This window comes from Maylandia zebra, linkage group LG3 (assembly GCF_041146795.1).
Source record: "Maylandia zebra isolate NMK-2024a linkage group LG3, Mzebra_GT3a, whole genome shotgun sequence".
NCBI lineage: Eukaryota > Metazoa > Chordata > Actinopteri > Cichliformes > Cichlidae > Maylandia > Maylandia zebra.
This window is the reverse complement of record NC_135169.1, coordinates 43,051,760-43,074,938: the sequence shown is the minus strand read 5'-3', so window position 1 is coordinate 43,074,938 and position 23,179 is coordinate 43,051,760. Positions and strand designations below refer to the sequence as shown.

The following is a 23,179-nucleotide window of genomic DNA, read 5'->3' as shown; positions in this document are numbered from 1 at the left end:
GACAAAGACATGTGCGAATGTAGCATAGTTTAGCTTTACAAAGTTGGAACTTTTTACTGAAAATCGAATTCAGCATATCAGCACAAACACTACATACAAACTGTGAAACACGGCGGTGGAGGGGTGGGCTTGTTTTACAGTCACTAAGACAACCACAGTCCTCTGTGATAGGTTTGTAGCTTGAACCTATTCGCTGGAACGTTAAGACAATATAATTACACTGCAAGCAAGACGCAAGTAGGCAAACTTCTTCATGGTACTCGTGCACGGGAGAGAACCAGACAAACGCCGTTCCTTCGCTTGACCCCAGTAGCTCTCGTCCGTCCTCCCGTAACACTGTCCTTTTATTGAGGTTACATGAATATGCATAGGTTCATTAACATACGACGTCTACATACAAACAAAGAGTACCTTGCCTGTGTGTGTGTGTGTGTGTGGCTGATCAAAGGGTTAAACATCCTTGGTCAGGAAGAGGGTAGCCTCCCCCTCACCCTAGATAGTTCATCCTAGATAACACGGTGAGGAAGTCCTGCAGTTCATCTAAACAAAGAGCACTTAGACTAGAACAGATGTAGCTACGTTAATCCTACCATAAAACAATAAGACACGGTATGACCTCTCATGCTCCCAAAGTGCTGTCTAATACACACAAAGTTTGCAGACTATCAAGGATCAAAACCTCTACCAATCTACAACTAATTACAAAACTCTAAGCATATATAAGTAAATATTTCTAAGCATAAATGACAATCAACAATACAAATCTAACACTCTGTATATTAAGGTCTCGTAGAGTCAAATGTGAGGTCATGTGACAGTGACCCAGTGGACCCCATTTAAATCTATAAAGTCATGCTGTTATTTTGACTAACAATTCAGTAATAAACCATTAAACCGGTGCAAACAGTGCAGCTTAGCCAAGAATGAGAACATGCCAACATGTAGCTTCTATGAGCATAAACTGCAATAAAATTTAGGTTGAAAGTAAGGGCAACCTTAATGCTCAGGTTGTAATTGAGCTTTAGATTTGCTTAAATGTAAAAAAGCAGAGAGACACTAGAAAACATTAAGGTGGAATCACACAGGACAGATGTGAACTTTGAAGGTGTTTTCTGAGGACACTCAACAAGATTTCCATATTTAAACATTAGGACCTAAAATCCAACAGCTTCCCTGAGGTGATGAAACTTTGATGGGTCTTGTCTAGGCTGTTGAATTACTATGTTTGAATTTATTCTCCTCAGACACTGTTTGTTTTTATTTTTTGAGTATAAACTTAGACATCACTAGCTCTCTTCAGAATCTCATAGGCATTGACAGGTGGAAACTGTATGTGCAAGATCTGAGGATTTATTTCCATGCAGTACATACGCGTGTAAACATGCATCTTCATAGCAGAAGTCTGCATCTCCTCCTGAACCAACTTATATCTACTGTGGCTGCAAGTCTGTGTAAGTGTGAACTGCTAGTAATTCAAATAAGTGTGTTTGTGTCCATTGAACCTCCGTCCAAACCCCCAAACAGCTTGTAGTGCTGTCAGAGACATCTGGTTGCCACTGACTCTAATGGTCACACGGATGTTAAATACTACATGAGGTGTGTGTGTGTGTGTGTGTGTGTGTGTGTGTGTGTGGCATCAAGCATCTCTGCCCCAGTATTTCTTCCTGAGGTTATGCTGGGAGTCACTTTGTTTGGATTTTTGCTTGGTGTTGGACAAAATGTGGACATTTATGGGTACATTTTTAAGGAGCTGTGCGTGATTTTTATTTTTCATATTTTCTCCTCATGATGGTAGTGAGGAATCATGGAACAGTTACTACTGTATGTAATTAGGTGATTAATGGCAATTTTTAATAGAGGAATATATGAAGGAGGGAGGGACGAAATTGTGAAGAGATTAAGAAGGAAGAGGGTTCAAGCAAGGAAGATGGCAGTCGAAGTGAAGTGCTGGGCCACGGGTGTGTGGGGTGGAGCGAAGATGGGAATTACACAGGAGTAGAAAGGAAATAAAAGGAGGAAAGGGGTGAAAATGAGAGGGAGGATGATGAGAATATGAAGAGAGGGGGAAATTAATGTGTTCTGAGGAGTAGAAGCAAGGCAGAATGGGTGATAATTGACAGAAGATTCAGAGCTAAAAAGGGAGAAAATGAAAAGGAAGAAAAACTGTGAAGAAGCAGTCTTCTATTGCTTATTAGGGTCATTATACCTCCGTCTGGAACACACACTCTGAGAGGATTGAAAGGAGAAAGCAGTTCAGTATGAGTATCAAAAAATGGGCTTTTGATAAATGGCAACAAGAATCTGAAAGCAGGGCATGTGTGCTCTGCAGTGTGCACAAACATTTACTGTCAAATTAGTTAGTACTTGGCTATAAATATGTTTTTATTATGAAGGACACAAACACATCTTTGGACTTGGCCTAAAAATGTATCGATGCTGCTGTGAAGTGGTAAATAGAGGGAAACGGAAGGCAGGAGGAAAAATAAACACTGAAAGTCAGAGCAGGGAAGAAAGGAAGAAAAGATTTTAAATGAAGTAAAAGAGGATAAATAAAGCCAGTGATACCCCAGGGAGACATACAGGGAGGAAAGTGAGGTAGGTAATGGTTTTGTGAGATGGTATAAAATAGAACCTGTACTGTACAGGACAGGAAATGAAGGTGAAATTGAAAATATAGGAGTAAAAGTGAAATAAAGTATCGGAGTAGATGTACTTTAAATTCATGCACTTGTACAGCAGCTGTGGATTACAGCCACAGATAATGAAAAATATGCACTAAAAGATTTTCCATTGACAGTGTGACTGGATTATTTGCAGTAGAAGGATCCTCGTGCATGTAAGAGATGACCAGTGCAGGTTTTTTCTTTTCCAAAATTCAAAAATAATTTCAGTGAAAGAAAATGATTTTACAAAAGGCTCCTTTCATGCATCACTGAAAGTCTCCAGTTAACTTTCTGTTAATGAAATGAGAATGTTCATGTCTCCCTGGTTTCAGACTTTGCTAATAACTTGTGAAAGACTGTAGAAAATGCAGAGTAACTTTTAATTGAAGCAAGGAGAAATTGCTTTGCTGTCGTTAGAGTAGCCATGATTCAGCCGAGTCGGATTTATGTAACCAGTGCAGCCATTAATTCTGTGAAAAGGTCTCTGTTTAAAATAAATAAACCTCTAGTGTTTGTCCCTTTGTGTTATAGTGAAGTGTGAGAGGTCCCGCTTATTATCAACATAGGCATTTAAGTTCTCCAGTCAGTGGAGTTCGGTATTAAAGCAGACCAGCGTAAAGCACCTGTAGCTAAAGGCCAGTAGCATCACATGGATGTACTACATACACATAGAACACCATCAATTTAATTTGTAGCAATTTTTTTGCCAAATTTGTTACCCGTCTGATACCTCTGAGATAACATTAACATAATGGCATTATGTTTGGGTTATTAGTTTGTCAGGTAGGTTGTGTGTGCGTGTGTGTGTGTGATACATTGATTTCAGTTGGACCTGAGCATGAACAGTCTGTTTTGGTCTGCAGAAAATACTTTTCTGGCAATGATTCAACACAGTCTGAGGAACAGAAAGAGACTGTGAGCATACTTTGCATGTGGTTGGGCTTAAATTCTGCCAAAGTCTTAACAACATGTATCACATGTCTTGATTGTATGTGATTGGTGCCTGAATCTTTTTGAGTCTCTGTAAATAATATATAGACGGCAGGATTTTTTAGACTACACTTGGGTGCATAGTTGCTTTAGTATTTTCATTTATTTGAGAACAAAAGTCTGGATAGAGCAAATAAGGATCTGGCTGTGTGTGCTGCCTTACGTGTTCCACGTCTTAGATGTATTCCAGTATTGAAGGCAAACGCCAAGGTTTTCTTTTCACATACGTTCATAAATAATCGAGGTAGTAATGCATTGCTTTCAGAGCTTGTGCATGTTCTCAGTGAATGTGTGACCATAAGAAATGCGCAGGAGAGAGATGACGTCCTTCTGAGGCAACAGTCTATTACTCATTTCCATGACTGGCCCTGATTTATCTGCTTTCTGTGCCACATACAAAGATGTCACCTTGTTATGCTCAACTGGAACAGCATATATGCTGTGTGATTTCCTTTTTTCACACTTTGATTCAAGGTTCTTCTGTCATTAGCTCTTCGGAATATTAAATACCATAACCATTATGGTGTCAGTGGAGACTGAGCTTATGGCATCTGCCCACTTTCAAAAGTTAACATTTCCCTTGGAATTTCTTTAATTTAGGCTTAAGTGAAATAAAAGGTCAATATTTTAATTGAAAACTGTGGTAAACATACTGGCTCGGGGGGCTTGTGACAGCATACCAAGTGCACATTTTAATTTGGCACGTTGCAGTTACATGATGCAGAAGCTGTGACAGCGAGACACCCAGTTATGAAGGACATCAGTAATTAAATTCAGGAGATGGCCAGATTTTTCCAGGGCTGCACATAAACTGTCACCAAATTCCTTGGGAGTCAACCCACTTACGCATTTAGCAAAAAGAAGAGAAAAGTAGGAAGATGCTTTAGAGACATCGAGTCTTTAAAACTGGTGACAAAGTTGTGAAGTTTGTTTCTGTGTCAAGTGATTGAAAGCTGGATTTATTTCCCCCCTTTGAAGTTGGTGTTCATTTCTGACCTCCCCACAAACTTTGTATAGAGAATTAATTAAAAAGGGTCTTTTTAGGGGTCGTGAAGGACCCTCCGGCGTCATCTGGTAATGCTTGGACACACGATGCAATTCTTAAAACATGTTTGTCTTTTGTTTTGTTTCTTTGAAGTATTGAAATAGGTGTTGGCGAATGACCTTGTTTTTACTTCACTTCCCCCTGTCTCACTTCTTTCCGTCTTCATTCATCCATGCAGCTTGACTTCAAACATTAACATGGAACATACATTTTCATCTCTCCCCAACTCCATGTGTTATTCTGTCTCGTTCCCTTCATTGCTCTCCTTACCTCTCTGTGTTTCTGCCTCTCCATCTGCTCCTCTCCAACTCTAATTGGTACGATATCAGTTGGAGCTCAGATATTGCCTTCACTTTTGGTCTGTTTCTGGCAGGCAGTGTTGTCTCAATGTTTCCTCTCCATAGATCAGATTCAGGTGCGTTCGTGCTGACTTATAAGTCTATATGTAAGCCTAGGCTGCCAAAATGCAAAAGAGTTTAACCAGGTAGCAGCAGGACTGAGTTTGACGAAGGTGATGAAAGGTTTGAGGTGAAGGGGCTGTGAGTGAGCCTCGGTTGAGGAGTCTGTAAAGTGGGAATTGAGAGTAGAGTGGATAAAAGGGAAAACGGACTTAATGGTAAATGGTTTGGAGAGTGTTTTGAAGAGGTTTCATTGTTATCACAAAAGCAAGCTAACTGTGAAATCTGGAATAGGGTCCACTTACGGAGGCTGAGAAATTGAACCATTTCTGTGTTAAAATCCCTAAATGAGTTGAAGGTAACAAGGATCTTGTTCAGTTGTTTGTTTGAAACTAAGGCCCAAAATCAAAGTCATTTCACGTCTGTTTCTGCACTTTACACTCCCCTGCTGCAATGTACCACGTCTTTAAAAACACAGTATTGTCAACAGCGGGAAGCTGACCAACCGATATTAGTTTATATTACTTTCAATTTTAAAGGAACAGTCGGCCGATTTTGTATTTTTACTTGAAAGTTAGAAGTTGCACTTTTAATTAGTGTGTAAGTATGTCTTCCAACAATCGATGCATTGTTATAAACTCAAAATTAAGCAATTAAAAATGCACAGGTGCGAACGCAGATTTTTTTTGAAGCCGCCATTTGCCCCACCGTCTTTACTTCAGGGGCAGAGGTTCGGCCAGTTGTGTTTATATATGTGGCCACATCCATAGCACTCCTGCTGCAGAGGCAAATGTGAGCTTGGGAGCTACGATTGATCAAACCTGTGACTTTGTTTCCTTTACCAAAGAAGTGAAAACACATTAAATCATGTTTCTGCTTTGGCACTTTTTATAATTAAAATTGTTATTGCTGAAAAAAAAGAGAGCTGTGCAACACAAATGTTTGATGAATATGCTCTTTTTGTATAGTAAAGTGTCTTTTTGTTGTTATTGCTTGAGAGGGATTTCTCCAGTCTCTGAGTTCAGTGGTGTAAAGCTTGTCCACATGATAAATTGCAAAGCTCTCACACTGAAACTCTGTGATCTCCCAACAGTTGGATAAAACCATTTCAGTAAAACCACTGATGTGTTGTTATATGTGTAGACGTCTTAAATCAATGTTCAAATGGGCTCTCTGGACTCATTTTTTTCGTGCTCTTCACTTATTACTGTTTTAAGGTGGCATATCGACTTGGTCAAGTGAAACTTTTCAGCTCATTTGTTTGTGCCAACCGCACTGTAGTTTTATGACTCAGTTCTCTACAATCTTTACATAAGCTATTGTTGCAATTGAAGAGAAATATACCATTGATCTATGCTTCAGAGTGAGTGGAGGATAATCTGAGAGAGGCACTTTGAGCATTTGGAAAAGAAGGTAGAGATCACATTAAAGGATACTTTCTTTCAGAGTTTGCAGTAACGACTGAACAAATTGTGAGGGTAAAAGGAGGGAAGATGGTGAAAAGTGGCATTGTTTGATTGTGGAAATATTATAAGGAAGATAGTATTAAGCAAAAAGCCTTCATTTTAGCTTGTGTGCACATGTGCATTTACTGATTAACAGGAATCCCAAGGAAAACAGGAGGATTAAGCTGGATTATTGCATAAGGAACAAGATGACAGCCCACACAAGTGTACAAGACAACAGAGAACCGTGTGTGTGTGTGTGTGTGTGTGTGTGTGTGTGTGTGTGTGTGAAACCATTTAAGCACTTAAATTATTTGTATGTCTTGTGTGCATGAAAGAAAACGAGTTAAGATGGAGATAAAATGACGTGGTGAAAGAGTGAGAGAATTTTTCCTGTTGTACAGCGCCCTGAGCTGAAAGAAGCTGCCACCTTCGGTTTAATTATTTATGTGGTACTTGGCCTTCCATTCAAATCTGCCTGTATAGTCTCTCATACTTTTTCTTTTTCTGGCTGCAAAATCTTTAGAGATGCTGTTTTTGTTCGAGCCCATGCTGAGCGAGTGGATGGTCTCTGTGGCATTTTGCTTTGGCAAAATTCTGCTGATATTTAAATGCTTAAAGCCACCGTCAATGCAGTGATCACATACTGCGTCTTCATATATTGACAAAGGCACAGCGCGAGAGTTCACAAGCCCTCGTTAACAGATAGCAGACAAAAGTAAATATAGAAATGCCACTACACTGGTTTAATTTGGGAAGGGGGTGGGGGGGCGCAGAGTGGAAATGTTTTGTTTCTGATAGTGTCCTGGAATTTATATTTCCTTTTTTTTTTTTTCCCCCTCTCCCATTTGTATTTTCCCATTTAAACTACTTGCCTGACTGGTTCCAATATCCACTGAGTCGTTTGGCTTCCAGTCCAACTACATATCCCATGTATATATATTTGTTCAGTAAAGTGTAACGGTAAGCATCTGTCTTCCTGCCCATTTGATTAGTCTCCTGACACAGGCAGCGTAGAGTTGTTTACAGTTAAAAAAAAATCTATTTCAAAACAATATTGGTATCAGATTTCTCTGCATGAATGTGTGTTTTTATAGCCGCATTTCTTATTGCTGTCCAGCATATATTAAAGCCTGTAGCAAAGATTTATGTATTCAAACATAAATCTTTTATTAAATACATCAGTGTTTCTTTGTGTGGGTCCAGTTAAGTGAGACTGTGCAGGCAGTCTCCAGTGTTGCAGGAGGCTGCAGCTGTATGGCAAGATTGTTATGACAAATATGTGGTATAATGCTGTGAGGTTACGTGTCTGAACTGGAGAAAATGAACACAGGCAAAGTGTGTAGGTTTGCATGTGAGGCAAAACTGTTTTTAATCTAACTTCCACTTTGATATCCAATCTGGATTTGATGACAATCTGTTGGGGATTTGACCTACTTTGGTACAAATTAAATTGACAGTATCCGAAAAGGGAATTTTGTTGCAGGTGCTGACCAGACCGTTGCCCTCCTTTTCCCTCCTGGTGGCGTTTCGTCCAGGATGGCACATCCGTATGTGGTGTTGCAAGGAGTTTTGATGTGTCTCAAGAGTGTGGAAGAGATGCTGTGAGATGGGCTCTTACATTATGAGAGAGAGCGAGACGACTCAGCAGGATGGCCAGTATCTGCTCCTCTTTGTGAGGAGGAACAGAGGGTCCCAGCATGTTTCTGACCACACTATGAGAACTGGACTCCATGAGGTGGCGTGAGGGCCCGGCATCCTGTTGTGGGATCTTAGTTCTGAATTTGCCAGAAAACGCCAAAACTGGCAGGCTCACTACAGGTGCCTCGTTCTCTTCGGAGATCAGAGCAGATTCACACTGAGCATGTATGATAGATGTGAAGGAGTCTGAAGAAACAGAGTGTGGCTAAAGTTGTGTTATCATCCAGCATGACTGGTTTTGACAGAGGGTTAGAGAGAGCCTGGGGAAGCATATACTTGGAGGATCAAGGACGGTAGCCTGAGTGCTGTTAGGTACCAGGATGAAATTGGAGCTTATGCCGGTTCAAAGGCTTTGGCTTGTGGTGCGCAGAAATATGGTCAGCGTGTATAGGCAGCTCCTGGATGATTACATTGATGTCACTGACTGGCTCTCATGTACCTCTAAGGGGAACCCAAGAATTAGCCTATACAACGTATTGTATCAGTGGACCTGATATTAAAAATCACTGCAGACTGTTAGAGCTCTCTGATGCTCTGATCCAGGTCTGGGAGGAGAGATCCCAGGACACACTCTCACCAGGAGTGTGCTCAGACGTTGAGTGCATACATACTACTGAGCCATATTATGACACAACCTATTTCAGTGTGTGTGTTAATTTTTAAGTTTTTTTGAAGTCTTCTTAGACTCATGTCTTCCCTTTTTCTATTCCAGGAATGTTTAAAAATGGGTTTTAACTTCTGTTTGGACTGGTGCTCTTTGTTGGTACTCGGTAGCTACAGATAAATCTTTTCTTGTGCCAGATTTCTTATGAATCACTTGTATTGTCACTACATGTCATGAGTCTCACTTTGCAGAAAATTACTCCTTCTACTCTTGATCATATTGATATACTGTAGCAGCAAAAACATTGTAACATGCATATGGAGTATTTGCAGTCCTAGTTATCAGAGCTGCATCACCTCTGTGTTTGAGTCATAGCTGTAGTTTGAAAATACATTTTTTTTTTTTTTTTTTTATTCCATGTGCACAAGATTTCGGCTACTTAACAGTTCAGTGGTTTTGGTCCTTAATTCATCAAAATGTTTATGTGGGTGAGCAGTCTGCAGCACTCTTGCATTGCAGCCATGGTATTGTAATATGTGTTGAATGTGTTTTGGGATTGTCTTGCTGAATAAGCAACATTGTCCTTGAAGAAAACTCCACGTGCTCCGTATCTTGCACAGTGCACCAGGCACTGTTACGGGCTGCTCCTACATATAGCTGTCAAATCATCAGATCCTGCTTTTAGATTTAATCCAGTGTGATTTCAGTGGTGGTGCCGTCCTGTGCCTCCTCCTTGGAGATGTCCGTGGTCATCCTGAGATCAGGTTCATCAGCACATGTTGATCCAAATGTGAGACTGTATCGCTGTTCGGTGGCCCTAATAGTTTCAGAAACTTTGAGGTTTTTGCATGCCAACAACAAAGCCAGGATGTCAGGAACAGAATTGGCTTCGAGCTAATTACTGATCCGTCTCCCTCCTTTTCATCTTTTCAACCTCTGTATAAAAGAGTTCGCCAAGTACCGTTCTCATTATGCAGTGGGGTGTTGCTGAAACAGGCCCAGATGCCCAGTGAACCTCTGTGAAGACTATAGCCTGAATAAATCAAAAAGCAGCATCAGTTTGAGCATAAGCAATGCTAAGCGCTTTACTTGCCTCTGGGAGATCTAGCTTTTTGATATTAAATAACAGCGTGCAAGAAAAACCTGGACAGTTATCAGACAGCCAGTCACTTGAACATAGCACTCAGTGCAAACAACTGCATTTGTCTTGTGTGTGTGTGTGTGTGTGTATGCTTGGCCTGCAGCTTTATAGGATGACAGAACAATTTTAAAATATAGCCAGTCCACAATAAGGAAAGATTTAATGAGTAGTGGAAAAGTAAACAGATTGTAGATTTTCCCAGGGGTATTTGCACAGATGAGAGCTGGCAACGGCCTCAAGATGACTGTGGAAACAAACTGCCCTAGAGCCCCATTGGCAATACCGATAAGCCACAGTTGGCAGAGTACAGCCCATCAACAGAACTGTGGGATGGTTTTCTTTTTTCTCTTTGTGAGCAGCAGAAAAAGAAACCTAAGATATATTTGGGTTCGCTTTATTTCTGACTTTCTTTGTCATTTCAATTAGCAGAAAACATCACTGTTCCTGCTTTTTGTGCTTCAGTAAAATATTTCATTTACCACTCAGTTTTTTTATTTTTTATTTGGGGGGGGGGGGGTAAACAATGCAAACAACACTGTAGAGATTGGACAATTTCAAGTAGATATTCCACGTCTTAATTTATCAGGCACTATTGAGAAGATTTGATCAACTTTTTACACAAGCATGGTTGAAACTTGGTCTAATATGTGCAGAGTAGCTTGTAAATTGTAAAATAAAAGTCTAAACATTTGAGATCTACTTGAGCAACACTTGAAGTGCTGATGACCAGCCCCATATCAAAGGGGAGATCCTTGAAATAGGATATTGCTCTCTGCAGGCAGTCGTTCTCCACTTGGTCTCCAGATGAGTTGAAACAAATCAAAACTCCTCCTTGGTGGAGGACATCCAATGAATAAGTCATTCTTTGAAATATTAAATTCAAATTGAAAAATGCATCAGTACTCATGGTATTTATTTAGTATTCAGCTTGATGATCAGATGTATTGATGTCTAAATTGCAGTTTCACATCTTTTACTTCCCTGCTGCGGCACTTAACTTGGCTTAAATGTTGCTTCTACATGTGCTCATTTGGGCTGATTTGGCTTTTTTTCAGTTTTGACACAGATACTGTGGGTTCTTGTCTGTCTTTCTAAGACGCCGTCCAGTTTATAGTGAACCTGCCTACAACCACAATTTCCATCATCGCCAACTTGTCCTTTTTTTGTCTTTTCTTTTTTTTTAAACTGTTAAATCCATCAAGTGCAAAAATACTTGCACCAAAATGTGCAGTCCTAATTATTCTAGCTGCATCACCTCTTGTGCCAACTCTCATAACGCTTTGTTAGCACTCCTCTTAGCAAATTCTGCAGCGATTAAATGGTTAACTTTGTTCTACCACAAGTCACTGGTAAAGAAATGGCGTACAGATGTGTTGAGACACCCCTCGTTACTTTATATTTTGCTTCCAAGAAGCGTTAGATTTTTTTTATTTTTTTATTTTTTTGTAAGTGAACAGTGCTCAAATTTTCCGAAGGCCTTTCAAAGTTTTTCTTTGAATTTTTAGTTTTCTGTTTATCCACGTAACACTGGAACCTTGTTCATGGGATGAACAGGTCTTGTGTTTATGCATACTACAATTTAATAAAGAGCCAATGTGAAATTCTGTCCTTGGATACACATGATTTGTTCCCATTTCTTTAGTCAAATCTGTAAAAATTGCTATAGCCAATAGTTTTTTAATGCATAAAATAGTATTTTTGCACCAACAGGGTGATTCCCAAAGAACCATTTGCCTAAAAAATGGCACATTTGAACAGACAAACCAGACAAATAGAAGACAAAGTAAGACGTGCCAGGCCTAAAACCAAACTATCTACAGCAGATGAAGAGTATCTAAAAGTCACATCCTTGAGAAATGGACACGCCACAGACCTGACACAGGATCTGAGAGCTGCATCAGGCCCGTTAGTTTATCCTTCTGCTGTTCAGTGAAGCCTCAGAAATTGTCTCGGTGGAAGTGTGGCTGTGGAGAAGACTAAAAATTAGTGGCAACAGGTCTTATGGAGCGAGGAATCCAAATTTGAAAGATTTGGTTGAAATCATCATCGGCATATATGGAGTAGGTCAGGAGGGAGGCACATCAGTGAGGGTCTACAGCCATCTTTAAGACATAGTGGGGGTCAGATGTTCCACCATGCAATATAGTCTAGAAAGGTTAAATGCAGAGAGGATTTTCCCCACAGGGATCAATAAAGTATACATATTACATTATTATTTAAATGCCATCAGTCATGGGTCGACCACCGCAGAGCCCGGACCTCAACATTAGTCTCTGGACAGAGAACAGAAGAAAAGGGAGCCACAGCCTACGAAGAGTTCTGAATGTCCTTTAAGAAGCCTGGAGAACTTTGACTAAAAGCTGCCTAAGAGCTCAGGCCATGTTGAATAAAGATGGTCATACTAAATACTGACTTTCAAGCTTTTCATTATGTTCTGTATTTATGTGTTTGCACATTAAATTGCTGCTCTGATTTTCCACTTCCCATGAAAAACAGAGATGAGGCTTGACTTTTTTTTTAATTTTTTTTTTTTTTTAAAAACATTACTATCACAAATTTTTTATTTAGTTTTTTTTTAATGTGGCAGCGAGTTGTTTCACAGGAGAGGGGTCATACTAGATGAAATGTCGAGTTGTGGTGCAAATGATTAATGAAAAAATGTTATTATGAATGTTGACAGCTCTGCACTTCATCTGTTAATATTAGCAGCAGATCACCAGTGTGGCAAAACATTGTTATAATTATAATTTCGACTCCTCTTTCTCCTCCAGCCCTCGAGGGGCTCCATATGCTGTAGTGTTGGACACTCCTCATTCTCCTCTTCACTTCGCCTTCCTCTCTGCTCTCTTGCCAAGTGGTTTGGAACAGTTCAGCCTTTCTCACTCATCTCATGCTCGTTTTCTTCACTCTCATCTCGTTATTTTCCTCTTCTTGTATATCTGGCCTCCATTATTTTCAGTGTATGTTACGTTATGCTGAGGTTTTAGGCACCTGGTAGATGTGATGCTTCAATGTCTGTTGTTTAAATGACAGCCCTGTCAGAAGGAGCAGAATGTTTTAGCTTTTGGTCTTTTAAAGTTAACTTTTATATTTTAAATGAGGGAGTGATGAGAGACATGTGACTAAGCTTGAAAGGCTTCATTTGAATCTAACACACTGTTACATTTCAGTGCACTGAGACACCAGGATACTTTTTCTGCCTGGCTCCTTAATATGCTTTTTTTCAGGGTCTGAATAGATGTGCCTGCACTGGTCATTGATCCCAGCTCAAACAGTGATTGCAGGGACATATACCAGTATTGTCTGTTTCCAAAGTAGTGAAAATACAACCAGTTAATAGCAGTTTCAATAGCAGAAATAACACAAATGTTAGTGCTTCCTGTAAAATATATCGAAGAGGAATAGCTGGGGGGGGAAATGCATTCAGTAGCATTACTAGACCTTGCAGGGTAATACAATAATATCCCTAATGAGAACACTAAATCTTGTATTGGCAAATTATCCAAGTGTATTATCTTGCCAACTGCAGAAAAATCCAATGTAATGAAATCCACAAAAATACTGTGCATATATTGTTTTGCACATTTGTTTATTGTTAATGAACAAATCAGAAATTGCAGAAATTGAGAATTTGTCCTGAGTGTACAGAAAATGTATTATATATTGATAACAGACTATCAATAATGACCTTTTTTCTATATTAAATGTCTCTCTTGTGCAATGACAGACATTTTCCTTCAAAAATATTAACCTGTGCCGTGTTCTTCCTGCCAGGTCTTCCGAAGCGGCGAGGGCATGGGCATCCGTCTGGACAGCGCCTCAGCCTTCCAGGGTGCCGTCATTTCTCCACACTATGACTCATTACTAGTGAAAGTCATCGCCAGCGGAAAGGACCTGAACACAGCAGCTTCCAAGATGAGCCGAGCTCTGGCTGAGTTCAGAGTGAGAGGGGTTAAGGTAGGACATTCGGCCAAGTGCGCTCCAAAGGGTTCCAACTTTGTGCATGTTTTTCCTGGTTTAATTTGCTTTTCTAGCTGTTGTTTGGCTAGTTGAGCTGATGAGGAAACTCGGGAACTAATGAACATTTTGGCATGGGGATTGATTCTTTCACAGCTCGGATATAAATTGAATTCTATTCTGTGTATTGGTGGCTGGCATGGTAAGAGCCCGTCTAAAACTACTCAGGGTAGTTTAGATTAATGGTGTGATGCATTTAAAGCTGAAAGAGAGCGAGTGTGTACTCAGTTGCTGCAGAGTGCCACAGCTAAGAAGTGGTGCGCTTAGTCTTGGACACTTAGCCTGTGTGACCTTTCTGGCTGATTACATGGTTTATGTTGCTCTTTATTTCTTGGCTTTCCGACTGAAAACACACTCTGCCTGTGTCAGAAGGTGCCAGTTGTTGTTGGCTTATAGCAGTTTTGTCACAACAACTTGCATTTGTTAAGGTAGTGCTATCCACCTTTCATAACACTGCAGCCCATACACAGAAACACAAGTGCATTACTGCTGCTGGTGAGGGAGAAACACAAGCCTGGGAGTTTATTTCCCACTTGCAGAACAAAGAGAAAGATGTAAACGATGTGGGGCGATCGTGGCTCAAAAGTTGGCAGTTTGTCTCGTAATCGGAAGGTTGCTGGTTCGAGCCCCGGCTTGGACGGTCTCGGTCGTTGTGTCCTTGGGCAAGACACTTCACCTGTTGCCTACTGGTGGTGGCCAGAGGGCCCGGTGGCGCCAGTCTCCGGCAGCCTCGTCTCTGTCAGTGCGCCCCAGGGTGGCTGTGGCTACAATGTAGCTTGCCATCACGTGTGTGTGTGTGTGTGTGTGTGTGTGTGTGTGTGTGTGTGTGTGTGTGTGGATGACAGGATGTGTAAAGCGCTTTGGGGTCCTTAGGGACTAGTAAAGCGCTATACGGGCTCTTATAGCGCTGTGTGTTTGCATGTGCGCCTCACACGTTTTTATTAAACCGCGGTGAAACAGATGAAATGTATTTTTAATCCAATTATGACAACTTGCATTTTATTCATTAATAAGAAAACAATTTAAACCCCCTCAATCCATGTGACTGTGATCAGTAACTGCTGAGACGACCATCAAAACATTCCTGTTAAACTTTGTACAATGTTACATTGATAAATGGAAACCTCTATATTTTTTTTATTTATGTGCCAGCATAATAACATTTAGCATTTTATAAACACTAAAAATGGCTAACATGTTATAAAACCAATTAATAGTTGAATTAGACAAGCACAAGATTTTTATTTTTTTTTTGTAATTTGGATTTCCTGTTGCTGTCATCATTCACACATTTCACAGCACATTTAAATGTGCAATTTTCTCTCCTCAATTAAAAATTAACACGATGAGTCTAATCCAACATATACATGCAGCTCAAAACATGTGCCTTTTTCTCCACTGAGAGGTAAATGGTGTTTTTAATCTTTAATCTGGCAACAATGTATAACAGTGTATCAGAGAGCCAAGTCTCTGATGTTTTTGTTGTAAGATTAGGTCGGGCAATAGATGCAAATATTCACTGAAGTGAAAAACTTGATTTGAAATCTTTAGGGTTTTGGTAAGTAGACAAAGTCAGCTTCGTGAATAATTCAGTATCAAAATATCTGATCTTAAGCTGTGGGTAAGAGAAAAGATGCTTTCCAGTTTATTTAAGTTAACATAAACAGAAAATGTCATTAATGATTTCAAAGCAAAAAAGGTTGCAAAGTTTCATTACATCCATAAATCCTCTCTGTGGTCTTTTTCCACCGTACAATGAACATGGCTAAATGCAACAAAAGGTTGAAAATAGGTGAGTTATTTTAGGATAACAAAGTCTACAAGTTTACATTTTATGAAATTTAAATTGGTTCAAGCAAAAAACAAAAACAAAAATGAAAAATCAATTGTAGTTTGTAATTAACCTGGTTGGAAGACAAAGTGCAGCCTTGCTTTTGTGTAACAGTTAGAAAAGTTGCATCAGCTGTGGAAGATGTAGATGAAGCTGTTGGAGCAGCTGGGTAATGGAAAGATTGCAGAAGTTGTTTGGATATACAGAGATGGGCTGGAGATAAATTTATTTTTGTCATCTTATCCTTGAGTAGTCTCTCTTTCCAAGGTTGAATTCATGCGATGGCTGAAATGCAGAATGTTTCGGAGAGGGTTTCAGACATGCATGTGGCCAATCGGTGGATTTGCTCATGCTGAGGTCTTCAGTATTTCATATTTTGAATCATACTTGAAAAAAATCACTTTTTTCGTGTGTGTGTAAAAGGGTTTAATGGAGGGAAATGTGCAATGCTTAGGAATAGTGTATCTGAGCATGTATATCACACATACTTTGAGGTTTGTCCATTTTGGGTTGTTATACTGAGTATAAGACTGAAGTGCTGATACCTGTGTGTGTTGCAAAAAAGGTGATCTGAATGTACAGGTTGGACCTAGAGCAGGGCGATATGACCACAACTATTTATCACGATATACATTTGAAAATTTGTGATAAAGATATAACTGACGATATAATTGACACTAGAAAAAACACTTTACAACTCCACAACTTTATTAGTGCAAAATAAACAAAAACAATGTGTTTTCACTTAAACAAGCAGCTGTTTTTATTTTAAGTGTGCCATATTTTCCAAACAACACTTTAATAACGACGGCCCGCTAGCATGTGCTACCAAAAATAGAGCTTTGTTGTGTATCTGACGGACAAAAGCTAAACCAGTTCCACACCACTGAAGTTGCAGCATTTTTACAAACTAATTCTGGTTCATTCGTTTTATTCAACGATCCGCTTTCGCCCTTTTCATTCTCCGTCGCCGCCATACTTTTTCAGCCACGTGCGTATGAACACAAAGGCACCGCGCCTACGTGCTTTACCCATATTCTATTGCGATATTTTGTTTTCTTATCCAACATTATATCGGTATTACCGTGAACGGTATGATATGGCCCAGCCCTAGTTGGACCCCTGGCACAGTGGTGCAGCCAAGTGTGTAAAGTCTTAGGATTGAAACGCTGAATCTGCTGTTAATGCTGGACTGTTTTTGTTATTCCATCTTTCAAGTGGTCCAGTGAAGCCAGAGCTGTGTGGAAATGCCGTTTCTTATGCAGGAATGCCACACATTGATAATAACTCTTATTTATTTATTTAATTTAAGTAATTGTTTGAAAACGGTGCCCAAAGCATGCACATAAAAATTAATTATTATGAACAAAAGCTTGGAGTAAATGAAAGCAACACTGAAGCTTGAAGCTTTAGCTTGTTATACTGAGTGTTTAACCTACTTTCAATGGCGATACTTTTTTATAACTAACTTTGATGTAAAACAGAAACAAGGTTATCAGTGTGCAAAGGCTTTTTCTTATGTTGTTAAGAGCTGATGAGGATGGTGTGCGCCACACGTCAGCTACCCAGTGTGACCTTGCTCAGTGCCTTTTACATCTGAGGAGGAATAGCCTTCTTTCTGTTCTGTATCAGCATACTCCTGTAAAAGCTCTGAGCCTCATGGACACCGGCAGAGAATGGGACATTGAACATCACGTAACAAGGCCTGAAATTAAAATTGTTCGTGTAAAGAATGCTGGTGGCGGGCAGGAAACCATGACAACAGTTTTCGTAGAGGTTTTTTGAGGAGAACTGGCAGCTTGCTTTTGCTACCGTTCAGTTTTAGGTTTGCTTGCATGGGTGTTTATGTCCCAGGGTTGAAGAATTCAAGGACTCGTTCCTTTAATTATTTCACAAACAAAAACATTCTTCACCAAAGTGTGAACAAAGACTTGCTTTTTCTTCCATACATTGCTTTTACCTGCGTTTAAGACACTGGTTGTCATTTCTCTGATCTGTGTTTTAGCTGCTGCAGGCTCAAATTGTTCTGCTGTGCCATGTTATCAAGGACTCTTCAAATCTTGCTCTTTGCTGATTTCTAAATCACCTTCTGCAATGACCTCTGTTCTATTTATCCTTCATCCTCTTTTCTAGTTTCATACTGGTGAGTGAAATCACCTTGAATTTTTTTTCTCTTAACATGAAACACACTCACACATGCACAGCCCACATGCTGCAGCAGCACCCACCTGATACCACAAGTACTAATCTGTCTTCATATAGACTTTTACAGTAAAAAACAGCAGCGCTTCAATTCCTGTGAATCTGGGTACTCCACTGTTGTGGTTACAGTAGGTCTCAGCGTAACCGCAGCTATGGCAGTCATAGTAGAGTCTCAGCATGTTAAGAGCACTTTTACCTTGGTAATAAAAGTTAAAACTAGAGAGTGCACTCAACAACAAAGTTTGAGCTGCTCAGTTGAAGCGGCTGCCTGCTGTGCTGCGTTGTGTAGAATTGTGTTTGACATTTCAGATGTGTTTACCTTCTGTTTCTCTACACAGTATGCGTCCACATGTGCGCATGTCTATCAGCATCTCTGTGTATGTGCAATGATTGCGAGCACACAGCTCCCCAAAGAAGAATACGTGTGTTAGGCAGGGAAATGTCACGCATTCAGCGTCAAAAAGGCAAGAGACGGGAAGAAAGATGGATGAAAGCAACAGGACATGAGGCAGGAGGTTGAGGGTGGATGGATAGGAGGAAACATTAAAAGGCCAATCAAGATGGAAAGAGTGCAACATACATTTGGTAAGCTGGGGTCTGTGGACACCCGTGTACTCTGCTAGTCAGTGTCGAGAAGATTTATGGAAAAGTTAAAACCTGTTGCTTTAACCTAACTGTTTGACAACACATTTATTTAAAATTAATTAGGTTTGCGGATTAGTCTATTTATTTTTTAAAGAAAACTTTGAAGGATGCTAACTACAAAAATCTCATCAGTAAAATTAATTCTACCCGTGCTGAAACAGTGCACAGGATTGCAGGAAAGCAGCACATCTTACTGTAATGCACCAAATCTGTCAGTAAACCTCAGCCTTTGAGCAGCAGGAGAGCTTGGGTCTAAAGATGTAAAATGACCCATTTTTAGCATTTATACACTTAAATCACTTGCACTTAATCAATGCATATGAAGTTGGATAGAAATTGGATGTTAGCATTGTGAAATTATCTCCACTATAGTTGAAAATTATAACGTTTGGATATTAGTCATACCAATTTCTCACTCTGAACCAGTGCTTCCCAGCCTTTTGTAACCACAGCACATATTGCACATTAGAGAAATCACCCAGCACACTACCAAACAAAAATGTCACCATAAACAATGTTGATCATTTTTCCCTGCGCACCAGGTATAGCAGAATTGGCTCTGTTCGTCCCCAGTATACCTTTGTTGCTTTTTTCTGACCACTACTCAAGCTAGGGCCTTCATCTGGATCGTAATTTTCTCCAGGACTCGGGTCAGGATGGCTACTTTATCTATTGCTATTATGTGCTGCATTGTCTAACTCACAGCATGATTATTATGTAATTTCTTCTTCGTCTTCTTCTGTTTTACTGGCAGTTAGCAACCTATTTAATTAGAGCAGGTAGTAGTACTGCCCTCTAGTGGAAGAGAACGTAATTGTTCAGCCAGTACTCACGCCAGTCGCTTAAAGCAGCGGTCCCCAACCTTTTTTGCGCCACGGACCGGTTTATGCCCGACAATATTTTCATGGACCGGCCTTTAAGGTGTCGCGGATAAATACAACAAAATAAAACCAGTACCGGTACCGAAAAAAAGGTTTATTCATAACACACGTGAAAAGACCCAGGAAAACAGAGTAAACGATAAAGACGATGACAAAATAACGCTGAAAACCGATAAAAACCCTGAAAACCATACATTTCACACCTGAGCCTCAACTCTCGCGGCCCGGTACCAAATGACTCACGGACCGGTACCGGTCCGAGGCCCGGGGGTTGGGGACCACTGGCTTAAAGTACTAATCAGGTGGAACCAGATAATCTTGCACGGCACACCTGATCGTTTCTCACGGCACACCTATGTGCCGCAACACAGTGGTTGGGAAACACTGCTCCAAAGTGTAATGGCAAATTTTATTCTATGTATTGATCACATATTTCAACAGTATCACTTTATTAATAGTAAAATCAATTTGTCACTAGTTCTATGCATGTAGGATTTTATCACACCTTCACAGTGGGGCCATTGTATGTGGGTTAGAGACATTCAGGCGCCGTGGGTAAGGGAGGTGATGGTTGGTCGTAATTCTCCTTTGGGGGAGGATGAGCTGATCTGGGAGGTATAGAGCTACGTGATGTGCTTTGCAATTTTCTTTGAGTTTGGTCAGGTTGCATAAAAGAGATCAGGGCGGCGGCCATCGTCAGAGACCACTTTGGCGTTTCTCCATGTTGCAACATATTATTAAACCCACCTTAAAAGATGTTCACTGGCATTTGCAGTTTCCACAGCAGAACTTAATGATGACATCAGTGATTTCAGGAGCAAATACACTTTTTTTTTTTTTAATGGTTTCTGCGCATGTTCTTGCTAATTCCTGTGTTTTCTGTGACAAAAATTATTACCTAAAGGAGGAGAAAAATAATAGTTAGGGTCAAGTCTGATCTCCAACAATCCAATCAGTCAAGTTTTGTAACTGTGGTGATTTCAATATTGTAAAATTTTCCACTTCTGTTCTTTGGAGGTGACTTTTTTTTTTTGCCTTTCACAGGTGGTTTTATATCAGTTGATGTTTAACCATGCTCTGTAAGGGTGAGATGACCTCAGTTTCTTGCATCGTTTGTGAGAGACGGATGGAAACTGTTGGGGCAGAACAGTGGGGTTTCTATTCAGAGAGGCTCTTTGAAGAATTTAGTAATGTTTCGCTTCATTATAGTCTGAGAGATCACAGGCTTCATCTCAAGATTGCCTCTGACTTTTCCCTCTGTTCCTTATTTGAATGAAATCTTTAGTTTTGACTTTGTTTTGCATAGATTAGATGGAGTTACTGCAGAATTTTTCACATAAAAACGTGATATACAATATAAAAAACCTTTAACTGGAGTGTTCAAGTGAATTATGGCTACTGTGAATGTCAATGCTCACACTATGCAGTTATCAGTGGAGCAGTTGGCGTGGAGAAATGATAGAAATGAACCAAAACTGTCGTCGTACCTTTCATGTTGACACTGTTTTTCCCCTTTTTTGTGGAGGTTGCTGATAGTGTTGTAGTGACACAGGTTAATTTTAGATATCAGAACACCAGTAATCCATCCTGAAACTGTTTTGTTTCCACGCTGGTTTCATTTTCGCCAGTCTGATCTGTGTGTCGGGGTTTACACAGCATTTCCCAGGGCTTATTCTTTCATATCTTCCTGTTTTATCATACACTTCTTTCTCTGCTTGTAAACAGTCCTTTCACACTTTATTTTATTCTCTTCTGTGATGCTCTCCCCCCTTCTACAACCGTTTGACCTCAGCCTGCTTTCAAGAGCAAACTTATCTTCTTTAGTTTCAGAGTGCTGAGCCTCATAACGGTTCACCGAGTCGGTCACATGAGTTGTTCTTTTTTCCCCCCACATGAGCTTTTGTTTTCTCATATCTCCATTTATTTCTTATACCTTTAGTCTGTCCTCCAAAACCCAAACATTAACCCTTTTTTGTTAGTTATACCGATGAATTGTGACAGATAAAACCCAAATATAGAACTGCAACCTTTGAGCTCATATAAATCAGTAGTCTGGGCTTTTTATGTATAGCAGGTTTTTTTTTACTTCTGAGTTTCAGTGTGCTGCACCATAAATGTAGACGTAAATCCTCTCATATCAAAAGTGTTAAGACCTTTTTTTAAATGAGCATCATGTACAAATGTAAGCATCTCTGTGTGGCTACGTGTTATAAACTACTGGTGAATATATAGCCTGAAAAGTAAAAAAGTAAATACAAATAAGCATTGGAAAGACTGAGATCCCTGTACCAGATAATTTTTCCTATTTATCAGTTATCTCTTCTTTCTTTGCTTTCATGCTGCTGTTTTAGTAGCCTGAAGATCATGTTGACCAGGTAACAGGATGATCCTTTCTTCCATCTGTTGTGGCCCGAAGTTCCTCCAACAACTACACTTCTTTATTTTTTATTTTTTTGATCCGGGATAATTTAAATAGCATCTACGAAGAGCAGAGAGACAGGAAATCCATCTCATCTGACTTTTCAGTAGGAGGAATAAGTGGTTTAGATTCACTGTGAAACACAAACACACATGCTTGCTTTTTGTCACACACAGTCATGCACTCTAAATCTCATATGAAATAACACAGTGTCTCCAGGGGCTGGGTTATCTGTCTATCTCCTCTTCATTTCACACCTCTAAACAACCACTTGCACGGTACTTAATCACATGAATAGCTTTGTAATTGTGTGTGTGTCTTAAACAGCGTGCCTTTCATGTTTTTGTGAATCTTGAACACACTTTTGTTTTATAATTAAGCGCTAGTCCTGAAAAGCCTAATTTGAGGAAATTCAACAAAAGGTCAAGAACATTGAAATCCAATTACTGCATGGGAATAAAGTCGTGGGGAATGTGGGAATGCTGGATGACTTTAAAGATACTGAGAAAAATATTAAATATATTAAAAAATATAAAAGGCCGTGATGGAAAAGAAAAGTGGACACGTGAAACATTTTTAGTGGTTTGACAAAGTGAAAAAGTCTCCAAACAACTTTAAATCCAACTTTCTCTCATTTTACCTGTTTAATGCTATCTATATATTTAAAATCTTTTAAAGGTCGGACGCACAAATCACTTTGAGCATGCTGGACATGGACATATTCAAGAATCTACCGGCAAAGTTGCTAAAGCTGGCCAGAGTTTGGAGCCAGCTGCAAATCGGCAGTGTTGATTTGAGCAAAGGATCACAGCAGTTAGGATGGAGATGAGCGAACGAGAGGTTCTATGTCCTCTTATCTGAATATATAGACAAGCACCTGACATTTGTTATTATTTATAACTCTTTCCAGTAGCAGAGCGCCTCCTTTTAACTTGTTTCAATGAGAGAAAATCCTGTAACTTACTGCAGTTTTGGGGAAATTGGAGGTTGAATAATTTCTCTTATTATGAAAGAAGCATAGTTGATTTTTGTTTGTATTTGTTTGGTCAGTTATAGCTCTTAAAGGATGAGAATCGTCGAAATTTGTATCAACAGGTCACACTCGGTGCATCTCTACTAGCATGTAAACATTGCAGTCCTTTAATAAATCACACCACTACTGTGTGTAGTTCTTCGGTGGTCATTCAGAAACAAGAT

The 23,179-nt window shown here is 39.8% G+C and overlaps 1 protein-coding gene across 3 annotated transcripts in view; it reads left to right on the top strand.

The window, feature by feature from the left end:
- Positions 1-23,179, top strand: part of pcxb (pyruvate carboxylase b) — a 294,409-nt gene that overhangs the window by 136,340 nt on the left and 134,890 nt on the right. For all 3 annotated transcript variants that reach the window (XM_004554354.5, XM_004554356.6, XM_076881889.1), the window contains exon 12: positions 13,762-13,944. In XM_004554354.5, coding sequence (XP_004554411.1) covers positions 13,762-13,944 — 183 coding nt within the window. The remainder of the gene's footprint in view (positions 1-13,761; positions 13,945-23,179) is intronic.